This window comes from Erythrolamprus reginae, chromosome 2, assembly GCF_031021105.1.
Source record: "Erythrolamprus reginae isolate rEryReg1 chromosome 2, rEryReg1.hap1, whole genome shotgun sequence".
NCBI classification, from domain to species: domain Eukaryota; kingdom Metazoa; phylum Chordata; class Lepidosauria; order Squamata; family Dipsadidae; genus Erythrolamprus; species Erythrolamprus reginae.
The window spans coordinates 180,699,636-180,720,699 of NC_091951.1; the positions used below are offsets into that span (position 1 = coordinate 180,699,636).

The 21,064-nt window shown below is 42.0% G+C and overlaps 1 protein-coding gene across 1 annotated transcript; it reads right to left on the reverse strand.

The window, feature by feature from the left end:
* Positions 1-662: 662 nt before the first annotated feature.
* On the reverse strand, positions 663-18,516 carry INPP1 (inositol polyphosphate-1-phosphatase). Its single transcript, XM_070740591.1, has 6 exons — positions 18,287-18,516; positions 11,797-12,001; positions 10,618-10,678; positions 8,408-8,608; positions 7,379-7,553; positions 663-4,355 (listed from the first exon to the last, which is right to left on the reverse strand). The coding sequence occupies exons 2-6, from the start codon at positions 11,998-12,000 to the stop codon at positions 3,860-3,862; spliced, it is 1,137 nt and encodes a 378-aa protein (XP_070596692.1). The 5' UTR covers position 12,001; positions 18,287-18,516; the 3' UTR covers positions 663-3,859.
* Positions 18,517-21,064: the final 2,548 nt, after the last annotated feature.

Genomic DNA, 21,064 nt, shown 5'->3' on the forward strand with positions numbered 1-21,064 from the left:
ATGAATTACAACTTCATTCCAACTGATTCAACTTGCGATTTTTATTTTTTTTGCAACCATTTGGTTGTACCACCAATTTTTTTGGTGTTGGGGTTAATAAGTTCCCTTAAACATGGAAAGCCTACTAGATTATTTTGGGCCAATCACTCTTTCTCAGCCAACTCATCTCACAGGGTTCTTGTTATGGAGAAAATAGGAAGTGAGAACATTGTGTATGCTGCCTTTATATAAACCAAAGAAATCAATATTTAGTCTGACATACTCAACACTCACTGCATATAACAAACTGGGCAGAAATATGCTTTTATACAAAACCATTTCTTTCAACAAATATGGCCATATTACCTACTACTTTTCTACCAGAATTTGTACCCATTTTCTTATATTTAATGAAAAATTCTACCAATATAAGCACAGTCTCAGGAAAAGGGAGAGGTTCTGCCATTTATTTATGACTTGGAATTATTCTCTCCATTTTCCCTGTCAAACATAACTGCTTGGGAGTTTGATACAATAATGTTCAGTTCTGTATCCCTTGTTGCATCATATAATCTACCTAACATTTGCTGCAAACCATTTGGTTTCTCCACACACAAAAGTACACTTACCTTCACATTCACAACTAAAGAATCAAATATATAAGGATACCAAGACTCACGAACTGCAGTTAAATTAGTTTATTATATAAGAAACAGTAATGTCATTACAAAAGAATTTTGGCAATTGCTATTTTTCCCCAAACCAGCCCCAATATTTAGATATGCATTGATTTATCTCACTGACTGTCCTCCACTGCCTTCAAGCAATTAATATACTGTGCCTCCTTTTTGGCAGGAGACCTGGCTTCTATCTGTCTCTTGTTTAAATAATATAGAGTGGGGATGTTGAGATTTCTCTTTCATTCTGGGAGAACTGCTTCTTAAAACTGTAGCCTCAGCAGTATTCTATACCAATTCTTTCTGGGACACAAACATTTTTTGCATTACTTCAATTTCTTAGACAAACTATGATTAAATCAGGGCCAGTGTGAAGCTGATATCATTCTTAAGTCGAGTCATAAAGGTGCATTGATGATGGCAGCCGTAGCTGTGGAGGATAACTAGACTCTTTTTCCTGTAATTATATACTGTTTATTAATTTATTATTATTTAAAAAGCAGCTCAGCTAATGGAGTATTTTGCTAATGACTTTTTAATGGCTATCCTAACATAAACAATTTAAAAATAATTACCATAATAGAAACTAAGTCAGTACTTAATATTTTCAAAAATTGTTTATTACAATATTATACTAGCTATCTAATATACCAGATAAAATGTCTGGAAAAAAATATATTTCTGAAAATGATCTGTACAATTTCAATCTTAGATATATTCCACTATTTAAAATAATCACTATACGTTCTTTATAAAAAGTGAAAATATACTTTACAAAATCAGTATATTGTAATGATGATTCATAGTCCATTTCTAATTTTAAATAACTGTCTACATTAAATCTAATTTGATTTAACTTTCATTTAATTAATATAATCCCAATACCTGAATTTAAGGGTTTATAGTTTTTGTTTATAAGAGTTAGTTAGATGCCAAGGAAGTATGGATGGCAATAAAGAAATGTTGGCCTGCCTCCTTCTCTTCCTCTCTGAACAAAGACTTAATGTTTCTTTTGTCACTTGCAGAATATATTTTATTTCTAAGGAGTATTTGTTTAAAAATATATTTAACATGTATAATACAAGACCACCAGGCAATTGCTTTGATTAATTTTAAAGAATTTCCATCACACCTGATTGCAACAGATAGATTATAAATTCATAGTGTAGTGGCCTGGGAGAAAATTTCCCAAGTATATGTTCATATATATAGCAATTTTATTTATATTCCTATCCTATAGACCTTTCCCCCAGAGCCTCCCTATTAAGAGATCCCATTCAAGGTCCCCTTCCAGAGAACTAAAATTCTCAAGTTTTCTCTAAAGAAAAATGCCTTTAAGTTAAATAAAGTTAACAGTAGTGACTCCTCAGACTGTTAAAAGCGATCCAGAGGCTAATTAACCCTTCTTCTAAACATGAAGCCGGATCATAAATCCCAGAGTCCTTACAGCTCAACCTATGTTTGCTTTGCTGCTTTATTTAGCGTATGGCAAATACATGGACTTATAGTAGTTCAAATGTTACATGACCAGTCCACCCAGCAATTCAAGGACAGGGTGGTCTATGTTGGAAAAAAAAATCAGACAATGGGCAGGTGTAAATTCTTGGTGTATGTGATGCTAGTTTGCCTCCTTGTGGCTCCCCCTTGATAGCACAGTAGTGTGAACCAAAGACTAGCAACAAGTGGCAGCCAGACTACACTGAAGAACTGGCAGTTAATGATAGTTGGCAGCCAAGCATCTTTGTAGAATTACTGGCTCTCTAAATACAACAGATAAACAAACCGGGCCTCTTCGGGCCCAAAGGTCAAGACAGATTGACGATATTGTCAGAATATGCTTTGCTGCTATTTAATAATAGCAGCATTTAGGCTTATATACTGCCCAATAGTACTTTACAGCAGTGTTTTTCAACCAGTGTGCCGCGAGACATGGTCAGGTGTGCCGCGAAGAAGGAAGCTCAGGTTCCGGTCTCGCAACTTTTTGCTGAGAGAGAGAGTGAGAGTGAGTGAGAGAGAGAAAGAAAGCAAGAGAGAGAGAAAGAGAGAGAGAGTGTGAGAGAGAAAGAAAGCAAGAGAGAGAGAGAAAGAAAGCAAGAGAGAAAGAAAGAAAGAGAGAGAGAGAGAGAGAAAAAAGGAGAGGAAGGGAGGGAGAGAGAGAGAAATGAGCAAAAAGGGGAGGAAAAAAGAGAAATGAGAAAATGATTGAGACAGAGAATGAGAGGAAAGAGAGAGAAACAAGAGAGAGAGAGAAGTGACTCTTGATTTAAAGCATATGATAAAAAGCACCCAAAGAATAAGAGAGAAAAAAACTCCAGCCCTCACCTGTTTTTGGAAATGGTTCAAGAGTGTGTATACAAAAACACACACACACACACACACACACACACAAGGGTGGGGAAGAGACAAGGATGGAAAAAGAGAGGAGAGTGTCTTAGGGTGTCATTTTGTGTCATTTTGGTTGGTGCCCCAGGATTTTGTAAATGTAAAAAATGTGCCGCAGCTCAAAAAAGGTTGAAAGTCACTGCTTTACAGCACTCTCTGCAAATAAAGTAAAAACATTATTTGCATACTGACTCCAACAATCTAGATCCTCATTTTTTCAACCTCGGAAGGATAGAAGGCCGAGTCAACCTTGACCCCCATTAGGATTGAACTCCAAGCTATGGGAAGAGTTTGCCTACAATACTGCACTTTAACCATGGCACCATCAAGGCTCCAGGTCTGTGCATCAAAAGCCTTGCAAAAACTGTGCCAATTCAGAAAGCAGCAGCAAGAAGCCTTGAGCTGTATCCCATGCTAAATATGAAGGATGCCTAAACAGAGATTATTCAATGGTCCTAATGCATGTTTGCTGCGTATTTATGATGCACATTATCCACACAAGAAAAATGATACACCAAGAAGAACAATTTAGAAATTGTTTTTAAAAGGATACACCAAGAAGGGGAACAATTTAAGAAATACTTCCCCTACTGCGCGCTCTGCGTGAGAAGTGGAAATTTTATAGATGCAGTTGGCATGGAAAAGCAAGAAGCCAAAAAGTACGACATTTGTGCCATTCCTATCCTGCCATGCTGCCACCATAAACATTTGATCGGTCCATTAAAAAAAATTAAGAATCTTATCCTTCCTCACTTAGAGACTGCCTTCCTCCCCTCATACGTAGGTAAATGCTCCCACTCATTTGCACTGATGGGGCTGTTTTAGAAAGTATGTGTTGCATTTGCTAGTGTGACCATCACAGCCTCGAGATGTTTGTGGCAGACGTAGGCTATAAGCCCTCCTTGATTTGCCCAGCATTCAGCACCCACAGCGCCCTCTATGGGCTTGTTATAGGTCAGTTCAGGCAAATTCTTGTGTTGCCCAGCACGCCAAAGCCGCAAGGCTGCTGAAAGATCAACGATGCCTCCCCCGAGGGCACGCAGAATGGCATGGGGGCCACACGAGTCCCACTTGAAGGTGCTGCCTTCCGAAAGCACATAAGCATCGGCAAGGCCGAGGGCGACGCAGAGCATCTTGTAGCCAGCACCTGAAGCAAAGCAGAGCTTCTCACCGTATAGAGGGGCCAGCGCTTTCTGCAACATGGTGGTCTCACTGCTGCTCAGCACCACGCAGGGGGAAGGCTGCTGCTGGGGTTGGCTCAGCGAGCTTAGCTTGGTGCTTCCATAGGAAATGCCCCAATGGTATTTGCTCTGCCACCTGCCAAAGAGAAAGAGTCAGGGTAGCTTTGCTAAGAAACACGCCCACCATTACACAACATTGAGAAGACAGAGGCGAAACAGCAGTCACTCTTTCTCAGCCCAACCTACCTCACAGGATTGCTGCTTTGGGGAAAGTAGGAGACAGGGGTATTAGGTATGTTTGTCACCTTGAGTTTATTTATTTGTATGTGTGTGTGTGTGTGTGTGTGTGTGAGAGAGAGAGAGAGAGATATTTTTGCTGATAATGAAAATGAAGGGAGACTAATCTAGGTCTATAGAAATAGACTAGATCTATTTCAAGCTATTTAGCTCTTATCATATATATACACAAAAACATACATATATGAGGCCAAAATAAGGCCGAAATGGATCTATCCTAGTCTCCCTTAATTTTCAAATTCAGCAAAAACATGTGACACCTACAGAATATAGTTTGTCGGCTATGAATAAATTAGGTAACTGCCTTGGAAATGGCCCTGGGTTGGGCTGAGAGGCAAAAAAGGAGCTGTGATGTTCCTTCAATATACCAGGGTGATTCGACACAGAAAACATGTAACCCTTCCCTGGTACAGAGCTGAGGGGATTGGATACTGTAGCCTAGAGGTTAATTCTCTGCCTTACAAGGCAAAGGTTGCAAGTTCAAGTCCCAGTGAAGGTATGGCTAGCTGATGAGGCCAAAAGTAGGCTGAAATAGATCTATCCTAGTCTCTCTTAATTTTCAAATTCAGCAAAAACGTGTGTGTGTGTCATATGTCTTTTGCTGAATTTGAAAATTAAGGGAGACTAGGATAGATCTATTTCGGCCTTATTTTGGCCTCATCAGCTATCTGTCTGTCTGTCTGTCTATCTACCTACCTACCTACCTACCTACATATATATATATACACTATATATACAGTACATACACACATACAGAGAGAGAGAGAGAGAGAGAGAGAGAGAGGGAGAGATAGGCAGAATAATATAAAGAAAGCAAAGACAGGCATCAACAATAATAAGCTTTTTGGGTGAAATCACAAAACAACTGGAGCACCACTGGAACATCATCCGCACAGAGAAAATCACCATCGGTCAATTGCAAAAGGCAGTTTTACTTGAAACAGCTTACATCCTGTGGCAATACTTTTAACATCATCAAATAACAACAGCTCCCTATGCCAGATCCCTGGAGAGGCTTCGATAGTTGGATAAAAATGCCCAATCCAGTCGTAACATCCTTTCATTGTGCGACCAACCATAATGGTTTTACTGTTTTGAGAAAAAGCCTTGAGGGGGTTGAAGAGGTAATATTGATGGAGGTGGCAGTCCATATGGCACAATGCTTTTGCTTAGTTGGAAAAGGGAACAATACAGGAACCATTCAGTAAAGTATTTTTATAACCACTGATTTTTGTGGCAGAAGCATAGCTTCTTCCAATCACTGGATTATCCTTGTGCAATACAGTACTGACAGCCACTTCAGTCATTTTCTTCTACTCCTTCAAGGCTTTTTCTCAAAACAGTAAAATTATTATGGTTGGTCACACAGTCAGCCAGATGCTAAGACTTGATTTGGCTTTTTTATATGTGATACCTATGGCAAAGCCTGGGCTGCTCCTTAGGAGTAGCAACTATAGAACAACCATGTAACTTTGTACCAGTATATATATCAGACTATGAAACCAATGCCACATAGGACTGCTCTCATTGTCACAGCTATAGCAAGAAAGTTTTCCATGTCTCAATATGCTCCCCTCCTTCTGCCTTTTATCTTTGTATAAACTAAGGAGGGACATGTAGGAAGCATTTTCTCAACTCAGTTTCTCAAACTAGGCTCAAGCTGAACTTGTGGGTCCACGTGCCACCTGAGGCATGCACGCCATAAGTTCTCCATCACAGCCCTCGGCCCTCTTCTGCCTGCTTCATCGTTCATCTCCATTCATGTCCATGTACCATAAAAGGAAAGGGGAAAAAATCCAGGGCGAAACCCTTCATAATTTATTTATTTATTTATTAGATTTGTATGCCGCCCCTCTCCGTAGACTCGGGGCGGCTCACAACAATAACAAGAACAATGTAAAAACAAATCTAATAATTTAAAAAACACTAAAAACCCCATTATTAAAAGCAAACACACACACAAACATTCCATGTATAAACTGTATAGGCCCGGGGGAGATGTGTCAGTTCCCCCATGCTTGACGGCAGAGATGGGTCTTAAGAACTTTATGAAAGGCAAAGAGGGTGGGGGCAGTTCTTATCTCTGGGGGGAGCTGGTTCCAGAGGGTCGGGGCCACCACAGAGAAGGCTCTTCCCCTGGGTCCCGCCAAATGACATTGTTTAGTCGACGGGACCCGGAGAAGACCAACTCTGTGGGACCTAACCGGTCGCTGGGATTCGTGCGGAAGAAGGCGGTCCCGGAGGTATTCTGGTCCGATGCCATGAAGGGCTTTATAGGTCATAACCAACACTTTGAATTGTGCCCGGAAATTGATCAGCAACCAATGCAGACTGCGGAGTGTTGGTGTGACATGGGCATACCTAGGTAGGCCCATGACTGCTCTCGCAGCTGCATTCTGCACGATCTGAAGTTTCCGAACACTTTTCAAAGGTAGCCCCATGTAGAGAGCATTACAGTAGTCGAACCTCGAGGTGATGAGGGCATGAGTGACTGTGAGCAGTGAGTCCCGGTCCAGATAGGGCCGCAACTGGTGCACCAGGCGAACCTGGGCAAACGCCCCCCTCGCCACAGCTGAAAGATGGTCCTCTAATGTGAGCTGTGGATCGAGGAGGATGCCCAAGTTGCGGACCCTCTCTGAGGGGGTCAATAATCCCCCCCCCAGGGTTATGGACGGACAGATGGAATTGTCCCTGGGAGGCAGGACCCACAGCCACTCCGTCTTATCCGGGTTGAGTTTGAGTCTGTTGACACCCATCCAGACCCCAACAGCCTCCAGGCACCGGCACATCACTTCCACATAATTGGTGGGAGAGCCAGCCTGGTACATTGTAGGCAATACTGACCCACAGTGTTATTGTTACCTGTGTGCTGTTAGTTCCTCCTGGAAGAAAGGCTCATTGATGATGCCAAGGACGGGCTCACCCGAATGACGGTTGTATACTCCTATCAGCACAAGCGCTGAGTGAAGTCCAGATGGATAGATGCCATTCACAGGCTTCACACTGCCACACCCTCGAATGTACTGGTTAGTCGAATCTGAAAAGAGGGAAGTAAGAAAGGGAGAATTCCTTCATTCCTTCAGCAAGACTTAGCATCGGAATAATAGATGTCAGAGTGCTGCCCACTGGAACAGACTTTAAAAATAGTATCAACTCAATTCCTGATAAATGTATACTGGGTACAGGCTAGGAAAAGACTCCTAGAAAGACAGGAGAATATCCCTATTGCTAAGGAACAAGACTGGATGTGACAGTGCTCAACTTTCCTTTATGTAATCCAGTCTACGCCATATGTAGGTAGTCCTCAACTTACAACAGTTCATTTAGTGACCCTTCAAAATTATAATGCCACTGAAAAATGTGACTTGTGACTGTTTTTCACCCTTATGATTGTTAGAAACATAGAAACATAGAAGACTGACAGCAGAAAAAGACCTCATGGTCCATCTAGTCTGCCCTTATACTATTTCCTGTATTTTATCTTACAATGGATCTATGTTTATCCCAGGCATGTTTAAATTCAGTTACTGTGGATTTACCAACCACATCTGCTGGAAGTTTGTTCCAAGGATCTACTACTCTTTCAGTAAAATAATATTTTCTCACGTTGCTTCTGATCTTTCCCCCAACTAACTTCAGATTGTGTCCCCTTGTTCTTGTGTTCACTTTCCTATTAACATCCTCGTGCAGCATCCTCGTGGTCAAGTGATTAAAATTCGGTGCTTGGCAATTGACTCATATTTATCTAAATAATAACAACTGTGTTGCTTAGCAACAGAAATGTTGGGCTCGATTGTGATTGTAAATAGAGGACTACCTGTAGACAAAACTAGGGAAAGACTGTATGTAAATGACTTCCAATGCCCAACCTTCATCTGCCATTCTATTTACCTATGGGGTCAATCCATACAGCCAAGCTCTCTGTGGAGATGGTCACATCCACATTGTCCAGTGCTGGGTCCGAAAGCACCATTTCCTGATGAACAGCAGCTGCCAACAATTCAGCTGCCGTCTGTTTCCGATCCAGGACTTTCTGCAGCAGGGCAGCAGTTTCCTGTTGGGTGGGGCAAACCCGCACCACTACAATCTCGCCTGCAAAGACAAATAAAGTTAAGAGACTGTTGAAGGGGGCCCCCTCTACTGATCAAGGGGGTCTTTCACATTTATTCTCAGTCTTCTATATTAGGCAAGCAATGAGAATTATTTTAATGACACACGTCTTATCAGAGGCTCTCTAAGACAGCCCATAATGATGGAGAAGTTTCTTTTATTTATTTATTTATTTATTCATTCATTCATTCATTCATTTATTGGATTTGTATGCCGCCCCTCTCTGTAGACTCAGGGTGGCTAACAACAGTGGTAAAAACAACATGCGACAATCCAATACTAAAACAGCTAAAAACCCTTATTTTAAAAACCAATCATACATACAAATATACCATACATAAATTGTAGAAGCCTAGGGGGAAAGAATATCTCAGTTCCCCCATACCTGATGACAGAGGTGGGTTTTAAGGAACTTACGAAAGGAAAGAAGGGTGGGGCTATTCTAATCTCTGGGGGGAGTTGGTTCCAGAGGGCCGGGGCCGCCACAGAGAAGACTCTTTTATTATTTATTTCTTTATTTATTTATTATTTGGATTTGTATGCTGCCCCTCTCCGAAGACTCAACATTGTTTAGTTGACGGGACCCGGAGAAGGCCCACTAACTGGTCGCTGGGATTTTGAGATATGGCTTGTCCTTTTCCACCAGTCTGTGCTACTACTACCCACACTGTAGTAAGTGTGAGAAAGATAAAGACAGGATGAGATGTAGGATTTATTTATTTATTTATTTATTTATTTATTTGATTTTTTTAATGCCGCCCTTCTCCTTAGACTCAGGGCAGCTTACAACATGTTAGCAATAGCACTTTTTAACAGAGCCAGCATATTGCCCCCACAATCCGGGTCCTCATATATGCTTTTAGCTAGTCAATTTCAATTTACACACAGGTTAAATAGCCCAATGTAGAAGAACAGCCAGAGCCTGGGGCGGGGGGTGGAGTGAGAGGAATCAACCTGGATTTGTTAGGTTTCCTCAAGCAGTTGAAGTTCAACCCCTATTGAATTCTTATCTAGCAGCAATTTAGTGCTGATAGTTAGTTGACTAGGCATGAGCAATAAATCCGCTTAACTGGAACTGAACGTGTGGTCCTGGTTTTTCGCACCCGACACCCAGGATGGTTTACATCAATAATATTTATCTTTAGGTTTTTTTGAGATGGCACTTTAAAAAAATAGTAATGGGATAATCAGATGTAACAGCATGCAGAATTTCTGCTCTTCTGACAAACTCCTAAAAGAAGGGAGATGAAGGATTTCTTAGTAGTAAAAAAAACCCTAATTTATTGATCATTTCCTCCACTGCAGAGCAAAATTAAAACCTACAGGAGGCTTGCGCTTTGCAATCTCTGCAGCTTGGCGCACTCTGAAAATATTACCTTCCTACTAACAATTATCCCATCCAATACAGAGATTAGAGACATTCTCTGTGAGTGAATAATGGGTGTTGTAGCAATTTAATTCATATGAAAGTTTGCCTTACAAAGGAAACGGCCATGAATTAGAAGAGGGGAAAAAATCCTGGCATCAGATATTTGATTGCATATTGAATATGACAGCTAGCATTTTATGGCATGTTCCTCCTTTATATACAGCTCCTATTATGTCTAGTTCAGTGCTCTTCCTGAAATGGAAAGTCTTCTAAAATAATTTCCCCAAGTCTCTCTGCAATTTTCTGCAATTTTCAACAGGGACAAAGCTTCCAAGAGGCTATCAGAGTAAGCCTAGGACAGGTGATGGAAATAGTTCACTGAAGAAAACGGAGTTGGAAGCGGGAGAATGACTTGATAAATCAAAAAGAGGACCAAGCATGTCAGATAGGCAGTCTGGCCCTATCTAGCTCCCAATAGAGTTAATGGGGCAAGGACACACAAAATTCTTAGCCACTGTGCCAGGAGGAAATTTTAATCCCACCCATTTGGAAGGAGTCCAGTTAGGGAAAGTTATTTTAGAGAATATGCTGGTATTTTCTCTTCCCTGTGTTGATTACTCACCAAGGCCATTTTCAAATTTGTTGGACTCCTCGCCACAAATGTGATCTTGTAGTTCGGGAAACTGTGAACATGAGTGAGAAAGAGTAAGGAAAGAAAAATGAAACTGAAGGGGGGGGAAGAGGAAAGTAAACTTTAACCAAGCTGACAAGCCTGATACAAGTTATGGCTATTCTGGCTTCACTAATTCTAAGTGTCCCATTTCAGGTTGATCCTCTGGATGAGAAGGAGACAGCTGAATGTCACATCAGGCCCAGGTAGTTTTGAGTCCTACTCCTGGCAGCTCACTTTGAAGTGAATGAGGACTGAAAAATAACAATTTCAGCTACAACCATTTCAGCTCAACCATGAGTTTAATATTCTCTTAAGGTAATCAGCATCACTAAGCCTTTACTGCCTCCACCCTGCTGTAAGAATAATAACACAGGCCAACTTTACATGGCTATTTGAGAAGTGAGAAATGATATGTGAAGAGTTTGAGATACATGAGAACAGCTCTTGCACTCAACCGTAAACAACTGAATACAGTATATTATTCAAACGGGTGATAGATCAAGGTCCATTCTCAGTTCCTATCTGCTCCTACTTTTGCAGTAGGTTCAGCTATTCCTTTCTATTACTATTTATCTTTAGAATATAACACTTTAGAATACAGTGTTCCCTCGATTTTCGTGGGTTCGAACTTCACGGAAAGTCTATGCCACGGTTTTTCAAAAATATTAATTAAAAAATACTTTGCGGGTTTTTTCCCTATACCACGGTTTTTCTCACCCGATGACGTCATATGTCATCGCCAAACTTTCGTCTGCCTTTAATAAATATTTTTTTTTAATAAACTTTAATAAATAAACATGATGAGTAATAATCTGAATGGTTGCTAAGGGAATGGGAAATTGCAATTTAGGGATTTAAAGTGTTAAGGGAAGGCTTGTGATACCGTTCATAGCCAAAAATAGTGTATTTACTTCCGCATCTCTACTTCGCAGAAATTCAACTTTCGCGGGCTTTCTCGGAACGCATCCCCCCGAAAAGCGAGGGAACACTGTATAAGAGTTTAGAGCAAGGAGAAAAACCCCTTTGAGTGACACTGGAGAGGAAAAGAGTTTAAATCCTCTAGAATACAGCCCAATCTTCACCTTATTATGTCTCTCACTATACAAGAACTCTTCTCCAAGCAGCTACCTCTTTTCCCACGTCATGCTTAATAACTTCTTGGATTAGCACATCTGCCAGTGTCTTGAAGTCCTGCAAGAACTTCTTATTCTTGTCTGCACCTCTCTTCTCCTCGATGAGTAGGCTGAAGAGGGCCTCTTCTTGGCGGCATAGCTGGGCAATGCAGGCAGCTTTCTCTGAGGCAGCTAGCAGGCTCCTCAGAAGAGCTGTCATACTGTAAACAGAGAAAAGAGAAAGGGAAAAGATTAGGTGGGAAAATGCACAAAAACTCCTATACTAACTGTTCTGCCGGGCTCTCTGATAGGAGCCTCCCGAAAATTCAAGGGTACAAATTTCAGACACACACACACACACACACACACACACACACACATGTTTGAAAATTCAAAACAAAGTTCTTTATCACAAAAGTCAAAATAAACTAAGCACTCTTTTTGTATTGCAAAGAGCACTCTTCCCAACACAACCAGGTAGTCTGTACAATTTCCCTTAAGCAGTCATTAAGTACTTAGCCAGCAGCTGTGGAGAAACTTCACACCCCTTCTTCTTCCACGAAGTGAAACACCTACACACTTTGTTCTGCGTTGGTTTCAAAGATGTGAAAAATCAACAAACAAAGCCAAGGCACGATTCCTGAAGAACTGCGATCAGATACTCTTCCACAATGGCCAAACCCACATGCTGCTATTTATAGCAGCAGCCCTAATTACTGGAGCCCCACCCAAACACAGGTGGCCTCCCTTGTTTCCTGTAATATGTTCTTACTTGTTCTCTTCTATGCATAATTCTGCGCTTGCATGGGTCCAAAATGTCATCATCTGAAGCTATAGAAGATAAGGAAGACTGACTGCCTTGGCTGTGTGCCAAGCCCTCCTCTGCCGAGTCACTCCCATCTTCTGCTTCGTCAGAGGAAACTAAATTCTGAACTGATTCTGTCGGCAATAACACAGGCCTGTGACATGTTGAATTTTCCCCTACATCCACCTCCCCATTCCCTGGGGCAGGAGCTGGACTAGAGCCAACCACAACACTAACTGAGGAACACTATGGGGGTGGGTGGGTGAAGAGGTAAGCAATTATTCCAAGAGTTTGTGTGCTGCAATGCTGGGATTACAACAGGAAATTGCATGTGAACTATCAGACGTTTCTTGTCACTATTTTAAAATTAATAAAAGAACAAATTATGATTGCTAAAGTGCCTAGAGTTGTCTGAAGTAAGATGGGGTGGCCAATACATTTTACAAACAAAATATTTTAACTAGAAAAAAGAGACCTAACAGGTGGCAGCATCCAGCCCAGTGGTGGGTTGCTCCTGGTTCGGCCCGATTTTAAGAACTGGTAGCACTAGTAGGAGGAGGCATAACCTGGGACACATCTGTACATGCACAAACCAATAGTAAAGAGTTTTAGAACCCACTACTGATCCAGCCCTTTCTGGCTGATCTTTTCCCCTGACCCCTAAAACCTGAGCAGGGTCAAAACTTATTAGACCTTGGATTGAAAATTATCAGGATATATTTGGAAACTGGACAATCATCCTGGAAAAAAGTAGTGGTAGATCAATTTTATACTGCTTTCAAGAAGATAAATGTTATCACCATCACCATCAAAGAAAAATGTTCTTTGAAGGTAAAATGTTGACAATTTTGTTTGTTGCCCAGGATAGATGAGGCAATAGATTTATTATTAATTTAGTCTTTATTTATTTTATTTATTTATTTATTGCATTTATATGCCGTTCACTCCGAAACAGACTGAGCGGCTAGCAACATTTATAAATACAATACAAGTAAAAAAGAGTAATAAAACATTGATAAAATCTACAATACCATAAAAACTACTATATCATAAAAAGAAACCATGCATACTAACAGTCAATCCTAATTCCAAGCCGGCCGGGAAAGCCAAGTCTTGACGGCTTTCTAGAAGACTTATAGGGAGGAGATAATGCAAATTTCTGGGGGCAGTTGATTCCACAGGGTCAGAGCCACCACAGAGAAGGCTCTTCCCCAAGGTCCTGCCAATTGACATTGTTTGGTGGATGGAACCTGGAGAAGTCCGACTCTGTGGGCCCTTACTGGTCGCAGCGAGGTATGAGGGAGGAGACGGTCCCGTAAATAGTCTGGTCCAATTATTATTGATTGATTGATTGATTGATTGATTGGATTTGTATGCTGTCCCTCTCTGAGGACTCGGGGCAGCTCACAACATATATAAAAACATCTAATCCAATTAATATAATTAAAAAACCCTAAATTCTATATAAACCCTAATTCTTTAATGCAAACTAAGAAAAAATACAAAATAGTTTTAGGAAAAAAATTCCAATTGAAAATAAAGGAACAATAACCTATCTTCCTTCCTTCCATCCATCCATTGATCCATCCATCCATCTATAAATGGCTGTATGTATGTACGTTCTAGAATAATTCTGGAATGCCTCGAGCAATTCCAACCAAACTTGGTATACATATGACTTACTATCTGCCAAAAAATACTGTGTGAGTAAGACACTGCTAGCACCCCTAGGGGTGTCCTTTCAGAACAATGGTCATGTTCGATGCACTGAGCCTAACTTTACTCTCCCTATCTTGCATATGCGCTTTAAGGTCTAGGCCTCCCGAACACAGTAGGCCTATGAAGTGAAGGCAACCTGATTAGGCCAGTACAGAGGGCTTTCATTAAGTGTGCAAGGGCCTAAGTGGATGATTCCCCACCACCACCTCACTACATCAGCCCAATCTCACAGGGAACAGCTTCGGCCTGTGTTCCCAGAATCGTCCTTTGCCCCAACATAGGCCTAGGCCTCCCTCACACAGTAGGCCAAGTGAAAGTGAAGTTTTGTAGTGAAGGAAGCCTAATTAGGAGGCCTTTGATTGAGTGCATCACGGCCTAAGCGGATCATCCACCCGTGCCTCACAGCTTCGGACCATGTTCCCAGGATCGTCCTTCGCCCCAACTCATTGCGTGAAGGATGGGACTCTCCCAACCACATTGAGCCAGGGATGGAGGCCAGAGAGGAGACCCAGCCTATTTCAGCAGGGGTGGAAGAGGCACAATATGGGCCAGCTCAGAGATTTATGTTCCAGTCCCAGTTTGAGGAAATGGTAAAACTGGTAGTGGCAGAGGGAAGTGTTTCTGAATCCCCCAGCTGCCCACATGTTCCATAGCTGGGATTTGAATAAGATCTTCAAGACACTCATGAAAGCAAAATTCAAGCCTTTGGCCATTGTATCTGAGAAAGCTCTCCTTCAAAGTCCTGTCCTTGGTTGCAATCACCAACCAGAAGGCTAGAAGGATTTCAGAGTTGGGGACATTATCTGTTAACCCCAAATTATGTGTTTTCCATAAGGGTAAGGTGGTCCTGATGTTAGACCCTGCCTTCATAATACATTCCATGAATTCAGCTTTCCACTGAGTGCAGGAGTTCATTTTTCCAGGCGCCTGGACCCTGTCCACCCGGCTCTGGCATTCTTTGGATGTCAGAAGGGCACTGAGAAAACAACAACAGAGAGGTCACATTCCTTTCCCTGTCTAATACAGGATTGAGATAAATACTTGGGCAACTCCGAATAATCAGCTAGTAGATTCATGTTGAAGCGCTCAGCTTCTCAGTTTGATGGGGAAAGGAAGTAAGATTTACAGAGTATAGTGATTTATTTTTTAATTATTGTATTTTTTTTCTAGCTTTGTAAATACAGTATATAATAGCAAAACGAATCTATCTATTAAAAAGAGGGGCACAGAAGAAATCTATTGTTAATCTCTGGTTGATTTGCCCTCAGCTGATAAGACTTTTGAAGCTTTGTTTAATAACTGCATTTATATTCTTCTGTTTTCATCTAAAAGAAAGATTAGAACAACTGAAAACTGATTTTTGCTGAGAATTCAATCTTTTTGCTGCTACTCAGTACTAACTCTTGGGTTCAAAATCCCTTAGTTCAAAATTCTTGGCTTTTCTACCTGACTTGATTGGTGGCTTTCAAAAGTCTACATCTCAAATAAAAAGAAAGGAGGGACAAGAGAAAGAAATGTCCTACCAAACTGGTTTCCCTGGCTATTATACCCTGGATGATTCACTTGAGATTGCAGAGATTTTTGTAGCTGCTAGGGAACTTGAGATAGCTCTATAGCCCATTCCTTTAGTCCTGCTGTCTGGATGCAGATTATAGGCCTTGAAACCCAACATGTCTCGGTGGCCCCAAATTTGGGAAGCATGGTATTATGGCTTAACTCTGTCTCCTCATTTTTGATATCTATATTTATCTCACCGTCCTTTTCTCCCTAAGCAGCCCAACGCTGTCATTGGACTCAATAACCATGTAAAGAAAGAACGGCCAGTGGACAGTAACTAGCTGAAGGCCACCCACTCAGCTTCTTGGTTGAGAATGAAGATCTGAATAGTCTCTCTATTTCTACCTCCGTCTCTAGCCAGTGCACAGCAACCACAAATTCCTGTAGGTCAATTTTTTAAAACTTGGTGTGGACAGACTACATGTTCAGTAACCCGCTGTTGGAAAAAAAAAATCCAAGTCCAGTTCCAAGCCGGAAATAAAATGGAGGCTGATTGGAAAGAAATATTCTGTTTATTGGTGAACAGAACTAACACGCATATACTGCTTGGGGGCAGGGAGACTGGTGCTGCTTTCTGCCTCTCTTAAGATTTTTTTTCTCCATTTCTCCTTTAGGGAAATATTGTATCCTGCCCTTTTAATATCCCCAAAAATGTTTCATTCTCTACGGTAGGAGGGTGGGTGGATGCTGACTTTATAACACCCCCCCCCCCCCCCCCCCCCCCCCCCCCCCCCCCCCCCCCCCCCAGGGGAACGCAGTGGGGTAGCGAAAATGGAGCTCCACCCCAGAGCACCCAATTTGCACTGAAAGATGAAAGAAAATGCATAGCATCCTGCGTAAAAATTTTGGTAGCCCTTCACTGCACCCCCCCAACTAAGACTACAACCTAGGTGGGGCCACAATATTTTGACACCAGAAGAAAGGACTGCCAACACATTCCCTTTTCCTCTCTTGGGCCAAAGGAACTAGACTTACAATCCTGGGTTTAGAAAGCTTAGAATTACGTTGCCATAAACATGATCTAAGCATAGCCCATAAAATCATATGCTGCAACATCCTTCCTGTCAACGACTACTTCAGCTTCAACCTCAACAACACACGAGCACGCAACAGATTCAAACTTAATGTCAACTGCTCCAAATTCGACTGTAAGAAGTATGACTTTAGTAATCGAGTGGTTGAAGCATGGAACTCACTACCAAACTCTGTAGTGCCATCTCCTAACCCCCAAAATTTTACCCTTAGACTGTCCACCGTTGACCTCTCCAGATTCCTTCCGTCCCCTGTTCTAATGTCTTTTTATGTTTTACTAGCATCATGTATATGAATATTATTATTTCTAATGTTTTTCTAATATTTTTATTCATGTATATTAATATTATTATATCTTCACATACCTACATTATGTACTAAACAAAATAAACAAACAAATAAACAAACAAACAAACAAATAAATAAATTAAATACAAATAAATTAAAAAAGCTAGCAGGGATCTGTGTTGTGGGCTAGATGCAAGCAAAGGAAGACCCACACAGTAATGGTGCTCCACCGCAGCAGAGAAAGGGGGAAGATCAGCTCTGAAGGTCCATGCGACCTCCTAAAGCAGGGGTCTCAAACTTGCAGCCCGTGGGCCAACTGCGGCCCTTGGGACAATAGTTTGCGGCCTCCACCTCAATATCAAAGTTTAATGTTAGCGCGTCCCGAGTTTGATACGAATGGGACTTTTCAGTGTTGTGTGTGGAGCTGAATGTGGTTTCTTCAGTCTTCTATATCTGCTGTATTATGATTATGGTTATGATTATAATTATGATTATGATCATTTTCATTTTATTTATTAATTACTAATTGATTTTTTTTCTTATGAATTTGTTAATTTATTTTTATTTTTGAACCCAAAATAAGATGAAAAAATAAAGACATTTGATAACATGGGAATGTTTTTTGTAAGAGCAATTCTTATGGAAAACCTGATGCCGCCCAGCCTCACCCAGACTCTACCTCCAGCGTCCCCCGGGTAAATTTAGTTTGAGACCCCGGTCCTAAAGCATCTTTGAGGAATCCTGACTGAGCTTTTCGCGTAGATTTAGGTCAGCAAAGCAGCAGGAAGCCGAGATGCCAGAAAGGCACGGGAGAGGCTCCTTTCTCACGCATCACATTTCCCTGCCTAATCCTCCCCAGGGCAGCGCCCCACCATCTCTGCGCCTGGAGCAGAGAACACGCGCAATCCAACAGAACCCGCTCTGCGCATTCGGGGGGAGCCAGAAGCGCCTTCCCTCAGCCCCACGGGCCAAGCCACCCTAACGCCACCATCTCAGCCTGCTCAGAGATCGAAGGGCGCGTCGTTTTGCCCCGCTTGGCCGCCTCCGAGCCGGGCGCTGAAACGATCTGCCACCCAACGGGAGCCGAGGCCAGTCCTTGACTCACGCGTCCGCTATGAAGCTCCGATCAGCCGGAGGGGAATCAATCCGACCAAACCACACGCCCTTTTCCTTGCTTCCCCGCCGAACGAGCTGGACGTAGGTGGTGGTTGTTGGGCTTTTTTTGCCACGTCCGTTCCGGAGCAAAAAGAGACCTTGGATGGCACAGCAAACTCATTGATTGTGTGTCTTAAGCGTTGTGTGTCTAAGCGAGGAGGCGGATCCTCCAATCTGTCCGACTTGGTGTAATTCTTAGTGGCGCTCGTGGGCGTGGAAACCGGCGGCGACGCAACGCTCAGATTCACTCCTTCCTTGTTTGCGTTTGTATTTCCTATTTGCGACTCAAATCTTCACCGAAATATCTTCAGCCGGAACCATCCCGTTCCCACCAGCGCCGAAATGAAAGGGGCATTCAGCACGCCCATTCAGCAGCCGCTGTCTTCTCTCACGCCAACGTAAGCAGCCTAAAGACACAGGCTTTCATTGACTGCAGCATATTTCATCAGATCTGTATTGTGTGGTCTATATCCGTATAACCACATCTGATGAATTAAAATGCAGATCCGGGAAAAAATGCGACCTAATCCGATTTGCTGGATTGCTATCAGTCTGTTTCTGATATATGGCTACCATATCCTACATATACAATATACTATAAGGCCCACTATTTTATTTTATTTTATTTTATATCTGTATGTATGTATGTATGTATGTATGTATGTATGTATGTATGTATGTATGTGTCTATCTATCTATCTATCTATCTATCTATCTATCTATCTATCTATCTATCTATGTATCTATCTATGTATCTATGTATCTATGTATCTACGTATCTATGTATGTATGTATGTAGGTAGGTAGGTAGGTAGGTAGGTATCTATCTATCTATCTATCTATCTATCTATCTATCTATCTATCTATCTATCTATCTATCTATCTATCATCCATCCATCCATCCATCCATCCATCCATCCATCCTACCACACTGTAGGTGTGGCTTATGCATTTTGTTTTAATATCTTTCAGTTGCAAATTGGGTGCTCTGGGGTAGAGCTCTATTTTTGCTACCCCACTGCATTCCTCCCGTCCAGGCAGTAGCTCACCCCTTATTATCTACTATATAAAGTGTATGTAAACACACGCACGCACAGCTCTTCAAAATTTATACACATGCAACCTCATTTACTGTGATAGGAAAAACATACCCAGAGCCCAGAAGGGGGAAAAAAGAAAAAAAAAAATCAAAATTTTGCTACCGGTACTGTGCACCTGACCAAAATTTTGCTACACTGTGTACCTGACCGTACCCGTAGGAGCCCATCACTGCATCCATCCATCCATCCATCTATCAGAACATATGTAAGATAGCAGGTATTGGTGTAAACATAAACAAAGTAAATACAGATAAATGAGGGCAGTAGGACAGGGATGGTAGGCAGGGGTGGGCAGTTCCACCAGTGGAAATTTATTTATTTATTGGATTTGTATGCCGCCCCTCTCCAAGGACTTGGGGCAGCTCACAATATAAATTAAGCTGTGTGCCCAGCTCCAGCTGACCATTCCACCCTCCCATCCTCCTACTCAGAAAGCGGCAGGGGGACCAGCACTGGCAGGAGTTGCAGGGGGCCCATTTCCTCCCCCATCTTTTCTCAACAGCTGATTGGCACCCACTCGCCTAGCTACCCAACCTGAGGCAGGGAGTGACCCAGGAAGGAGAGCGTAGGAAACGCAAAGCAAATTGTCACCCCAGCGAGCGACACTGGTGAGATTGTACGTTCAGGACTTAACAGTTCACTTGAACAAGGATGATCGTTCAAGCCACTCCCACCTGGTCACATGGCCAGCAAGCCACTCCTACCCAGTCACATGACCACCAAGCCACACCCACAAAATAAACCACACCCACAGTGTGGCAGTAAAAATTTTGGCTGCCCATTACTGATGGTAGGCACAATGGTGTGCTTATGCACGCCCCTTACAGACCTCTTTCGAATGGGGTGATGTCATTTTGGGGGTTTGGGGAAGAAACCCCACATTTTCTAGGCTGATAAGTAAGAAATTATCTAAAAAGCAACAGAGCAGACTTTCTGTGGGCCAAGACTCTAAAGTTAATTCTTTAATCTACAGTATTTCTCTGTCATGATAGGGTGCACTCAGTGAAGGGCTACCCAAATTTTTACTACCACACCATGGGCGTGGCTTATGCAGGACGACCTGTATTTTCTTTCAACATCTTTCAATGCAAATTGTGTACTCTGGGGTGGAGCTCCATTTTTGCTACCCCACTGCGTCCCCCCACCTCCCGGTCCAGGCAGTAGCCCACCCCTGGGTGCACCGCTTGTAAAGTCAGGTAATCTGCAGGTTTATTTCGGAGAAAGCTTCCCAACCGTATTTGTATCAACATCGACAATTGTCTCATTGGCTGTGAGGTTGCTGAATTCCAGCCTTTCCCGCTTTTTGAATTGTGTGTTATAGTAGAACACACAATTCAAAAAGTGAACAATATGTTATAGTAGAACACATGAGTTGCAATTCAATAGAGACCATCTGGCTTATAAACAAACAGCTTCAGTTTGTATTTTCACGGGAATTTAATGGGGTAAGCAGTGAGAACGGAAGTGGCAACAAAGTAGTGGTTGTCAATCCCAATTTATGTGCAAATAGAAAAATAGACAAAAATGAAACTTGCCAGCAGCTATTTTTTGGATGACCGCTACTATATTTTCTGACTTAGATGATATGTTAAAACTAAACATGCAGGGTACCAAGCAATCTGCCTGTC

Coding starts and splice junctions, on each gene's coding strand:
- INPP1 (XM_070740591.1), bottom strand. CDS start 12,000: ATGACAGCTCTTCTGAGGAGCCTGCTAGCTGCCTCAGAGAAAGCTGCC. Junction 10,679..11,796: donor AGCATGACGTGGGAAAAGAG/GTAGCTGCTTGG, acceptor TCATGTTCACAG/TTTCCCGAACTACAAGATCA. Junction 4,356..7,378: donor GAGGAACTAACAGCACACAG/GTAACAATAACA, acceptor TCTCTTTGGCAG/GTGGCAGAGCAAATACCATT.